At 39.4% G+C, this 13168-nt stretch overlaps 1 protein-coding gene across 6 annotated transcripts in view; it reads left to right on the plus strand.

The window, feature by feature from the left end:
* The window catches only part of pphln1 (periphilin 1), a 150744-nt gene extending 138520 nt beyond the window's left edge, over positions 1 to 12224 (plus strand). For all 6 annotated transcript variants that reach the window (XM_080190732.1, XM_080190733.1, XM_080190731.1 and 3 more), the window contains one exon: positions 11592 to 12224. In XM_080190732.1, the coding sequence (XP_080046858.1) occupies positions 11592 to 11786 (195 nt within the window). In that variant the 3' untranslated portion in view covers positions 11787 to 12224. The remainder of the gene's footprint in view (positions 1 to 11591) is intronic.
* The last annotated feature ends 944 nt before the right edge of the window (positions 12225 to 13168 follow it).

Here is a 13168-nt window from a genome sequence, read left to right on the forward strand (position 1 = left end):
AATACAAAGTTTCTCAAGAACTTCCCTATTTATTTAATTTGGATAGTGTTCTTCTGAAGTTGTTTAAATTTCAAATGATAAAATATCGAGGCAGGGTAGACACCTCTGCAGGTTTAGTGATACTTCTTAAAAATACTTTTTTTTGTCTGACTTTGGAAAGTGGATTAAAATTCTGCTCATTTACTTTGGAATCTGATTTGGACTTAAATACGGTCCAATCAGATCAGGTCAAAGTCTCCACCTCACACTTGGTATTGATAAAAGCATCAAGTAAATGAGTGTTGATGGTCTCAATTCAATTCTCTGTAAATAAAGTTTTGTAGCACAATTTGGCTTTGATGCATGTGCGCATATTTGTTCTTGCTTATGTGCACAACCTTTCAGTAATATTTCCTTCCTTGGTTTTTAGTAGAACGGTGTCAAGACTCAATATAATCATATGAAAGCTTATAAACTGACACCAGTCAGTTTCAAGTGCACAACAGTGGTTAAGTTTCTGTGTTTGAAATTGATATTGGATATATTATATGCAATTTCACACATTTCAGATAGTCCATGTGGAGCTACGGGCATTTGTCAAATAAATATTTGAAGAACCTATTTATGAATATCGTTTTACCCTCAAATAGAAAAAAGCTGTAAAAACCTTTTAATTTATATTGTCTGTAGTTTTTTTACAAAAGAGAGCTGCATGTGCAACAGGGTGTATCACAAATGGTAATGTACTGGTGGTCGAGTGTTCTGAATCTATTGTTATAATAGTCCCAATACTCCTGAAGCAGATGGCAGCAAGTTTTTACAGAAACATGAATGGAGAAAAAGTACTTTTTCAGTGCTGCTGTGTATATTTTCTTTTCAGAGCAAACTGAGTTCTTGAACTCAGTAATTAACTGATAATTGTGCAGTTATTATCCCTTAAAGTCAACTGTAATTTACTGAGCATATGCTATATTTATCACTTTTTGCTTAGGAAGTTTGAAGGTGGTACTTTTCATTTGTAAAAATCTGAAAACACTTGCCTGTTGGCATGATTAATGGATTATCTTTTCGACCAATAGTATAGATTTCAAGACATCTTTTTTAAGCTTAAGTTTTTTTTAATATCCTTGTGCATGAAGACATATATACTTGATTATCTTTTCTGAGGCTCCCTTTTTAACAAATAACTTACTTTCTTTCTCTGAGATACGTACAATTCAAAATGGTTATGTTTCATTCAGAATGGTTGCCCAATGTTGAGACAGTTTTTTGAATTTGATGTTAAATCACTGTAAACTGTGCATATACAATTGGCCATATACAGGCCAGACTGAGATAGGGAGGCAGGCTTTCTTCCTTGCAGAATATTAATGGACTTGTTAGGTTTTAATATTATTATGACAATTTATTTTTTTTTGGTGCTATCTTAAAAGTGACCAGATTTAAGGCACTAGGGACCCAGGTTTGTTTCCCGGTTTGGGGAGAGTCTAGGGATATCCATCTCTACCATGAGTACCATGATATCGCAAGCCTATGCGTTGATATACGCAAAGGATTGTTTCACATGATTGATAGGTCAGATGCAGCCAGCAGCAGACTGCATGCTACACATCACAAATGACTGTAATCACTCACTTTAAATAGGATATGGAATAAATGAAAAGCAGGAATGTCTTGCTTTAGTATTCAACGCCTCACTGAATTGTAGCAAAGTACTCTTCAGCTCTTGGTTAGCAGGGCCACGAGAGAGAAGAGAGATAAAGAGCACAAGGAGGCTATGCTCCAGTTGCTTCCATTTACCATCCTTTGCCCTGTTCCTCCGTCAGACAATGTATTGCACATGGCTGAGTCTACCGCTGCACAGATGCAGGTGGGACATTCTGAGATAGGGGCCTCCAAAATCTGCTGAAGGCATTTGTGTCAGCGCCATAGCTTTGTTAGTTGTGGATTCAAGTTTATTTGAGACTTGAGCTCAAAAATCATGGCTGATGACACTCCAGTGCTACAGTGTTGGAGATGCCATTTTATGGAAGTGTTAATCTGAGGCCCATCTTCCTTTTTAGCTGGCCTGAAAAGATCCAGTGGCATTATTTCAAAGAAGAGCAGGGGAGTTACCCCTTTATCCTGGCCAAGATTTATTCCTAGTCACCACAAACTGATTATTTAAAGATTTTTTTAAGTTTGTTTATTAGTGTCTCAAGTAGGCTTACATTAACATTGTAATGAGGTTACTGTGAAAATTCCCTAATTATCTGGTCTTTGTCACTGTGTTGCTTGCTGTGTGCAAATTTGCTGATATATTTCCTACATTACTTCATTGGCTACGTAAAGTTTTCGGATGTTAGTGGTTGTGAAAGGTGTGATGTAAATGCAAATCTTTTTTCTCAATTGTGAAGAGTAAATGAAGCCTTCCTCCAGCTCTGCTGAGGCCAGAAATAGCACCACATAGGAGTAATAGTAAAGAGAAGGGAAAGTCTGTTTGATTGGCTGCAGGCACCATTATCAGACCGGTTCTCGTACAAGAACACAAGAAATAGCACCAGGAATAGATTACTTGACCACACTCCATTCATTGCAATCATGGCTGATTTTCAGATTTATCTTTCCTGCCCACTCCCTATATCCTTTGGCTCCTTGGAGACCAAAATTCTGTCTATTCTAACCTTAAAAGTGTTTTATCAATTCCAAAGATTTACAATGCTTTGAGTGAAATAATGTTTCCTCATTTCAATCCTTTTTTATGCATATATTAAGAGCAAAAGGGTAGCAAGAGAAAAAGTCAGTCCAATCAAGGACAAATAGAGGGAAGTTATATGTGGAGCCACTGGAAGTGGGTGAGATCCTTAATAAGTGCTTCGTATCAGTATTCACCAAGACAAAGGACATGATGGATGTTGAGGTCAGGGATAGATGTGTGAACCCTCCAGGAATGTCATTGAAGGGGTAGTATTGAGTGTCCTAAATTGCATTAAGTCCATAGGGCTGGATGGGATCTACCCAGATTACTTACAGGATGCAAGAGAAGAAATAGTTGGGGTCTTAACAGATACCTTCATATCCTCTTTGACCACAGATAAGATTTCAGAGGACTGGAAAATAGGTAATGTTGTTTCCTTGTTTAAAAAAGGAAACAGGGAATAGTCTAGGAAATTATAGGCCGGTGAGCCTGACATCAGAGGTTGGGAAGCTTTTGAAGAAAATACTGAGATACAGGATATATGCACATTTGAAAGAAAATAGACTAATTAATGACAGTCAGCATGTTTTTGTAGGGTGAACGTTACATCTCACCAACTTGATTGCGTTTTTTGAAGAGGTGACAAAGTTAATTGATGAAGGAAGGACTGTGGATGTAGTTTACATGGACTTTAGTAAGGTGATTGACAAGGTCCACATGGCTGATTGGTGCAGAAGCTAAAATCACATGGGATTTGGGGTGGGCTGGTTAAATAGATAAAAAACTGACTTGGTTATGGAAGGCAGTGTAGTGGTGGGTGTTTATCAGAATGAAGATCTGTAGCTAGTAATGTTCCACAGGGATTAGTGCTAGAACCTTTGTTGTTTGTAGTATTATATAAATGATCTGGAGGAAAATGTGGGGGGGTCTAATTAGTAAGTTTATAGCTGACACAAAAATTGGTGGAGTTAGTGCTGGATGGGGATTGTCAGAGGACACAACAGGATATAGATATATTGGAGTTTTGGACACGGAAATGGCAGATGGAGTTTAATCCAGACAAATGCAAGGTGATGCATTTTAGAGGATCAAATTTAGGTGTGAATTATGCTGTAAATGGCAGAACCCTTAGGAATATTAACATACAGAGGGATCTGGGTATGCAGGTCCACAGTACCCTAAAAGTGGCAACACAGGTGGCCAAGGCGATTAAGGAAGCATATGGCATGCTTTCCTCCATCAGCTGGGATATTGAGTATAATTGTACTGTATAAAGGACAGCATATTAGCTGTTGTTACTGTGCTATGTTAGTTTGTGCTGTTGTATTAAGGATGGCATATTCATTATTGACATTGTGTTATATTTGTTGTCATTTTACAGTTTATTGTTGTGAGACTATCCTGGTTTGTAATTTAAAATTGTAATGTATTTTGGATTGTACTTAGATGAATTGTTTAAATAAAAAGATTGATATTGAGTACAAGAGTTGGGAATCATGGTTGTGATTCTCCCATTGCGACTCACAACTTTTCTGGCGGGTCATGGTCGGAGATGCTGTTGTGGGCCTTGTACTGGGATTTGCACATGTGCCGTGAACTCATGCGCATCTCCCAAAGCAGGCAAATAGTCGTCAGTCAGACCACACTGGAAACTGGCAAGAAGGCAGGCAAGTCATGAAATCTTTTTTAAATGTATTTTATATATGTTTAGCAGTTCGTTATCAGGAATTTTCAGGTCCCGATTGAGCCTACCACCCCACCAGGAGTACTTCATTCCAGGGGGTTTACGCTAGTTCCTCACGTTCGGGGAGCACAGGCACTTCCCCCCCTGGAACTGCCCAAGGGGGAAGTGCCTGTGCCCAGGGAACACCTTGGCATTGCCCTCTGGGCATTGAACAGTGCCAAGAAGGTGGGGCCTATTGTGGATGGAGCCTAGGAGCAATTGGTGGGGTCAGGGGGGTCTCCCACTGCTGCTCTATAGACAAGATTGATCTGGGATGGAGGGAGGACAGCGATTGGGGTGGGCTGGGGGGAGGGGGGGGGGGTTGGTCTGCCAGGGTGAGGGAGGGGGTAATTGCCACTCCTTGGGTGCGGGGGGTGGAGGGGCTGTGCATCAGGCCGCTGCGGGATGGAGGGGTCAGGGCTGGCCCGGGAATTGTTCTGGGGGTCGCGATCGGGCAGGGGGGCTGCTGCTGGAGGGGCAGCACTCCAGGCTGGCCAGCTCAATCGCTGGCCAGCAAACCGGGAGTCTGACAGATCAGGACCACTGTGCGTGCGCAGAGTCCCAAAACTGTCAGACTCTGGCTTGAATAGCCCCCCCACCCCACCCAGGTCTTTAATGATATTCATGACTGGGACCTCTTCAGTGCACAGTGTGTGTAGATTCGGGTGAGAAGCTGAACTGACAAAACGGTCAGGATATAGAACAGTTTTCCTGCCAATTCAACACTTCTGGGAGAATCATGGTCCATGTTGCAGCTATATAAAACCTTGGTTAGGTTGCATTTGGAGTATTGCATGCAGTTCTGGCCACCACACTACCAGAAGGATGTGGAAGCTTTAGTGAAAGTGCAAAGGAGGTTCACTGATATGTTACCTGGTCTCAAGGATGTTGAGGAGAGGTTGAATAAACTAGGATTGTTTTCACTGAAAAGACAGAGGCTGAGTGGAGACTTGATAGAGGTTTTACAAAATTAAGACAGGCATAGATAGAATGGATTGTCAGAGGCTTTTTCCAAGGGTGGAAGTATCAATTACAAATTGGCACAGGTTCAAGGTGAGAGGGGGAACGTTTAAGGAAATTGTGTGGGGGAAGTTGTTCACGCAGAGTGGTGGGTGCTTGGAACACACTGCCAGAGGAAGTGGTGGAAGCAAGCACATCAACAACATTTGAGAGGTGTCTGGATGTGTACATGAATAGGGAGGGAATAGAGAGATATGGACTGAGTCAGGGCATAGCTTAAGTTTAGTTTAAGTTAGGGCATCATGATCAGCATAGCTTGGAGGGCCAAAAGACTTGTTCCTGTGTTGTACTTTTCTTCTTTGTTTTAAATAGTCAGACCCTTATACTGAAACTGTGCTCCCATATTTTACATTCCGTGATCAGGGGAAACAATCTGTCAGCATCCACCCTATCAAACCCCTTCAGAATCCTCTATGTTTCAATAAGATTGACTCTCATTCTTAAAACTCCAGAAAATATTGGCCCAATTTACTTAGTTTCTCATCATAAGACAACACCCTCATCTCGGGGACCAACTTAGTGTACCATCCCATTGCAAGTACATCCTTTCTTAAATGTGGAGACCAAAGCCGCACACAATACTTCAGATGTGGTATCGGCAAAACCCTTTTGATTGTAGCAGGAATTATTTATTGCTACTCTAGCTCCTTTCAATAAGGCCATTTGTTGTATCTTCCTTTTCATTGGTGGTAGCATTTTTCACAGGTGTCATCAGCCATGTCCAAATGTTTGCTAGTCTTTGTCTCCAGGAAGCCATTCACTGGCTTAGTTTGGAGGTGTGAAAATCTGTGGGAAGTGGGATATGAAGGCAACATGACAGTTTCCAGGATAGAGATATTGCACAGCTATGAATGAAAACCTTCTGATAGTTACATAGTACCTGCTTGTTGGTAGAGTGAAATGAATAAATACCACTGGTTGATCGGAGGGATTCTTGCATATGTGCAGCCTTTGACTTACTTTACTTGTAGGAATCCAGCCACTGCAGCATATGCAAGATCGCTCTTTTTCTAACTGGCCTCATCAGCAACAAAATGGACATAGGTAACAGTCCTGGCGAATATGGCTTCCATCACCTGGGAAATACAGTTAGTGCATTCAGATTCTGCAGATGTCACCAGCAAATCTCTGAAAGGAACGTAAAGTAAATATATCAAAGACTGTGATCTTGATGGCGTCTTTTAGTATGTGCCTACCTGGCCCACTAGGAAGCAGATTGACCACTATCTGCCGTGGAAATTTGAACCTCCTGATACACAGTTGCATTTAAGGAAGTCAGCTCCTCTTGTTCCTGAGAATGCTGGTGCTGCTTCACTTCTTCATCAGTGGCCTAATTTAGAGCTACATGTTGTCATGAAGGCCTGACAGCAGGGAAATACAGATCAAGATGAATAAAATTCAAGGCAACAGGAAAGTTGAAAATCACCTGTGAAGCAGTGAAAACACATTAGAACCATAGATCAATAGCATAGAGGGGGGGCATTTGGCCCATCTTGTCCATGCTAATCCAAAGACCCTTTCTAATCCCATCTTCTGGCACGTAACCCTGCAACTTGCAGCACTTAAGATGCAAATCCAGATGCTTTTTAAATGAGTTTAGGGTCTCTGCCTTCACCACCAACTGAGGCAGTGAATTTCTCATGACCCCTCTAATCCTTCTGCCACTTACCTTGAATCTGTGACCCCTGATTTTTGAACTCTGCCAAGGGAAACGCGCTCCTCCTATCTACTGTCTCCCTACCCCTAATAATTTTGTATACCTCCTTTTCAGAACAAAACATATGAGCCACTGCCTCCCCTGTAGATGTACCATACTTGGATTTCCAGAAGACGTTTTAAGGTTTCACATCAAAGATTATTGTGGAAAATGAAAGCTTGTGGTGGGTAACGTATTAGCATAGATAAAAGGTTGATTGTCTGACTGGCAGAAAACAAAGGGTATGCATAGATGTCAGAGGTAGGTTCTTTACCCAGTGGGTGGTGAGAGATTGGAATTCCCTGCCTGCTGCAGTTGTAAATGCGCCTAGTTTGGGGGCGTTTAAGAGATCCGCGGATAGGTTTATGGATGGAAAGGGATTGGTTTAGGTTAGAGGGTCATTGCTTTTTAACTGGTCGGCGTAACATCGTGGGCCGAAGGGCCTGTTCTGCGTTGTAATGTTCTATGTTCTATATAAATGAGTCTTTTTCTGATTGGCAGGATGTAATGATGGATTCCTGCAGTGGCCTGTGCTGGAGTCATAAGAACATAAGGACATAAGAACATAAGAAATAGGAGCAGGAGTAGGCCATCTGGCCCTTCGAGCCTGCCCCGCCATTCAATAAGATCATGGCTGATCTGTCGTGGCTCAGTTCCACTTTCCCGCCCTCTCCCCATAACCCTTAATCCCCTCTCTTATCAAAAACCCATCAACCCGCTTCTTAAAAATATTTAGCGAGGCAGCCTCCACCACTTCAACGGGCAGAGAATTCCAGAGATTCACCACCCTTTGAGTGAAGAAGTTCCTCCTCAACTCCGTTCTAAACCACCCCCCCTTTATCTTGAGGCTGTGCCCCCTAGTCCTACTGTCTTTTTTGAGTGGGAAGAGTCTCTCCACCTCTATCCTATCCATCCCATTCATCATCTTATACGTCTCAATGAGATCTCCCCTCATTCTTCTAAACTCTAACGAGACTCTAACGAGTCTCAACTTGTTACAATTTTTTTTAATGACTTAGATGATGGGAGTGAAGGCATGGTAGCTAAATTTGCAAATGACACAAAGATAGCTAGGAAATCTTGTTTTGAAGAGGAAATATAGAGGTAGCAGACTGATATAGAAAGGTTGAGTGAATGGACAAAAATTTGTCAGATGGAGTATCATGTAGGAAAATGTGGAATTGGAATCCCATCCATTATGTTAGATGGCCAAAAGGAGGCAAGCAAGATGTGGAGATGAAGCAGTGTAGGGAGGGGCTAGATTTTCTAGTCCACAAGGTTAAACAAATCGAGATATTTCCTTGGAACATTTAATTTCTTTGTGTAAACATCCATTTATATTTATTTTTCATGTGTAATTTGTTGCTAAGGCTGCTTCTAGAGATTGAATAGACTAGGTTTGTACTCATTAGAGTTTAGAAGGCTGAGGGGGGACCTTATAGAGACTTACAAGACAATGAAGGGGCTAGATAGGGTAGAGGTAGAGAGATTCTTCCCGCTTACAAAGGATAGCAGAACTAGAGGGCACAGCCTCAAGATAAGAGGGGGGGACTGTTTAGAACGGAGTTGAGGAGGAACTTCTTCACTCAAAGGGAGGTGAAACTCTGGAATTCTCTGCCCATTGAAGTGGTGGAGGCTACCTCGCTAAATATATTTAAGTCACGGGTAGATAGACAGGGGAATTAAGGGTTATGGGGAGAAAGTGGGAAAGTGGAACTGATTCACTTCAGATCAGCCATGATCTTATTGAATGGCGGGGCAGGCTCGAAGGGCGAGATGGCCTACTCCTGCTCCTATTTCTTATGTTCTTACTATTCTTTAAAAGCTGTTTCATGGTGAAAACAAGTTCTGATGTTAAGAAATCAAGCAACAACATCACAATTTTAACACTGGCTGAGATGTTTTCTATGCTTCATCTTCTTACTAAAATGTGTGCTATTTTAAATGTTAAGCTACTGAAATATCTTTTAAGTTTTGCTTTTTACCCAGGATTTTAAATTTATAAAAACAAATTTAAAAATTCCAATTTACACAACTGTTTTAGCACCATTTAAAGATTACTGAAAGCTTTAGTTGCTATGAACTGAAGTAATTTAAATTGTATACTCTTCTGGAAATAATTGTTGGGATGCTCATCAGTATCGGAAGAAACCTTGTATAAAATTATGTTAGGCAGAAATGTGCAATGGCAGATCAAACTGTAGGGTTTATTGTTCTAATTATATTTTAGTTATGGATCCTGGTATTCAACAGTGCAAATTGAGTTAATTTAAGATTAGGCATAATGGTTTGATTGACAAATAACAATAAATACTGTTATTTTGTACCAGAGAAAGATCACTCCAACTGTTGATGAAGCATAAATGTATGGGAAGAAAATAATTATTTGCAATAATAGAAATATTACTTCAACCAGAGGACAAAAGACAATTGCAATGGACTTCTGATGATCAGTAGTAATAATCTGAACTATTATCTTGTAAATAATAATGCCTACTGTTCTTTGGGTTGTAGCCAATAAGCAACAACCTAACCCAGTTAAGATTTATCTAAAGCAAGTTTAAAGTAAGTTTCCAGTTAAGGCTGGAAACAGTATTAACATTGTTATTTAATTTAACCTCTGAATAAAGAAAAAAAATCACACTGCTTTGTGAGAATGCTATTTATTAAAAGACTGGCTAACACTTTCATTTACAAATATGTTTTATCCTAATCAAGTAAGATACTGTGCTATTATTCTTTAGTGCTTATTTTTTTACTGAGCCTATATAGTGTAATTAGTTTCTCAGGAAATGAAAAGTTCATGTTTTGAAACCAAAAGATAAAGTTAACATTAGGAGTGGCAGACAGACATAGACCACACAACAATTCTTGTATTGCTCACTAGGGAAAATGGAAATTAAGAGTTTAAAAGTTGAAGCAGTTTATTCATTCAATTTGTGCAGTATGTGTGGTCTGAGATTTTTTTAATTTAGGAATTCATATGTAATATTACATGTGGAGTATAATTTGCAAAACATTATCAATAAAACTATATTTATTCTACCCAATAAACTAATTAAGTAAACCTGCTCATTTATTTGGAATAACCAAGATACCATTCTTGGGCTCAACATCTGAGATCACCACTACTTTCCCGTCATCTGGAACCTGGGGTGAGCCTTTATATGGGCAATGTCTAGGTAATTTGTAGCAAGTCCAAAAAATTAACCAAAAGCCTTATTTGCTTTATTTAATTTATCAGTTATATGAGAGGCATCCTAGTGATCTTAACTGTGGGCATAGAGTAAATGTTTCATTAGACAGTGATTTAGGCTATAAAATACTAAAGATTAATAACCAGCAAATGTGCCTGTGGAAAAGTAATGACAAACTATAAATTTAGGGTGGTTATATAATTAACTATTCATTCTTAGAATATGCAACATAAGTCACAGCAATTTAAGACTGGGATGGATAGGATAGAGGTGGAAAGACTCTTCCCGCTCAAAAAAGACAGTAGGACTAGGGGGCACAGCCTCAAGATAAAGGGGGGGCGGTTCAGAACGGAGTTGAGGAGGAACTTCTTCACTCAAAGGGTGGTGAATCTCTGGAATTCTCTGCCCGTTGAAGTGGTGGAGGCTGCCTCGCTAAATATTTTTAAGAAGCGGGTTGATGGGTTTTTGATAAGAGAGGGGATTAAGGGTTATGGGGAGAGGGCGGGAAAGTGGAACTGAGCCACGACAGATCAGCCATGATCTTATTGAATGGCGGGGCAGGCTCGAAGGGCCAGATGGCCTACTCCTGCTCCTATTTCTTATGTTCTTATGTAAGACATTTGTCTCAATGTGCCTTGTGTAGAAATATTTGCTGCTAACGCATGTTTGTGGTTTAGTGTTTTTATATTCCTCTAATGACTTTAGATGGCGAGTCCACTTGAATCATAGAATCCCTACAATACAGAAAGAGGCCATTTCCCACAGAGTCAGAAAACAGGATCAGAAACATTTCTTGAAAAATGTACATTATTGGTTATTTGATAATATTGTAGTTAGTATTAAGGTTTTAATTAAAAATAAAATATTTTAATACTTTAAAGCAAAACAATAAGGACTTGGACAGAAAGCACACAGAACTCCAGTTAAAATTAGATAGTTTAGTTATAAATTCCATCGATCTCTAATATTTAGATGCAACCAACAATAACTGCATGAATTTAATAGTGCCTTTAATGTAATGTGTGAGTGAGACAGAGGTTTGAAAAAGTGCGTCATGTACTGTTCACAACTAAGGCCATAAGTTGTAAAGAAACATTCATATGCATCTGTCTTTTTTGAGATAAACATCTATCTTTTAAAGTGCAGTGTATTGATTTGAGTTCTATATAAAATTACATGACTAATATTTTTGTGAAAGCTATGACTATTCCAAAAGTTATTTAACTAAATCATGTTGTACTAAAATACCAGAATCAGGTTTGTTACTTTGAATTTAAAATTTTTAACTTTGTCTTTCAGGTGTATAGACAAGACTGTGAAACCTTTGGCATGGTTGTTCAGATGCTTATTGACAAAGACCCATCATTGGAAAATACGATACAGCTTTCACTAAGAGAAAATTTGCGTGAGATAGGTGAACGTTGCATTGAAGAACTGAGAAAGTTCATCATCAATTATGATTCCGCTCCTGGAGAGCACACAAAAAACTTATAATTTTACAGCTGGAGTCCATGATAAACTGCATTTGTTTCCATGCTCATTTTTTATAACAATTGTAACCATTAGTTTACATGTCCATTGTTCTGAATTTAGCAACAGAAATGAAATGTTGTTCAAATATATTTAAACTTATAGTCTGAGTTGGAACTGCAAAATATATGTTTAAGTGTATGATGGGCAATAAAATAAGTCTATATTGACCTCAATAGTATAATCCTTACATAATAGCATTTCTAATTGGGTGTGTATTTCTGAGATCAATATGGGTTGAATTCTTAAACAACGTTTCTCAGTGTAAATGAACCATGTTGAATATTTCCAATGGAAAAACTTAAGGGAATGTCCAAGGGTCAAGATCTATAGTAGTCTCTTATTTGACTGCTTGTGAGAATTTCACCACCAATCCAGTTAGAAAAATAAAGTTTGAGAGAATATGGTGGTTAACATCTTCTGTGTTATCTGTGAATGGGTAATGAAAAGGTAAGGGGGAAAAGTGGTACTGTGGGTTCCTGATGACTCACTGAGGAACTTTTCATTTATTCATTTGTGGGACATGGGCATCGCTAGCTGGCTGCATTTATTGCCCATCCCTAGTTGTCCATGAACCAAGTGATTTGATAGGTCGTTTCTGAGGGCATTTGAGAATCAGCCACATTGCTGTGGTTCTGGAGCCACATATGACCAGGTAAGGACAGCAGATTTCTCTCCCTAAAAGATGTTAATGAACCAGATGTGTTTTGTCCGACAATTGACAATGGTTTCATGGTCATCAGTAGATTTTTAATTCCGGATTTCTTTATTGAATTCCACCATCTGCCAAGGCAAGATTCGAACATGAGCTGAGTTTCTAGATTAAAAGTCTAGCGGTAAATACCACTAGCCAATGCCTCCCCATGTGTTACCCACTGTAGTTGTGATCTATACAGAGCAAGAGGAATCTTTGATTTATAATTTGTGTTGAATTGGCTGGAACAACAGTAGGGGAGCTATGTATGGCCTTGGAACTTAGAGCTGCAAAGAGACAAACCAGGATTCTGACTTCTGACTATATTCACTGTTGTCAGAAAATGCATGCAAGAATACCAAATGTAGCAAAATCTGATTTAACAAGGACGCATTCTACCGCAAAATGATCTGTGTGACTCTGTCTACGACTACATGTGAAGAATGGACACTTCGGTAAGAAGCATGAGAGCTCTTGTTGTACATAGGTAAGTATCCAGCAGCCAGTATACGTAAAAATCTCTGATGTTAAGGCTATTATAGGGCTGAATTCTAGAGTATTCCTTTCAGCGAGCTTTTTATTTTTATACATGAAACGTTGCTATTCTCAATAATTTATAAATCTTTGATGTTGCTTCCTCCATCAATTTGAA

The sequence above is a fragment of the Carcharhinus amblyrhynchos genome, chromosome 6 (genome assembly GCF_965287045.1).
Source record: "Carcharhinus amblyrhynchos chromosome 6, sCarAmb.v2.hapA, whole genome shotgun sequence".
Lineage (NCBI taxonomy): Eukaryota > Metazoa > Chordata > Chondrichthyes > Carcharhiniformes > Carcharhinidae > Carcharhinus > Carcharhinus amblyrhynchos.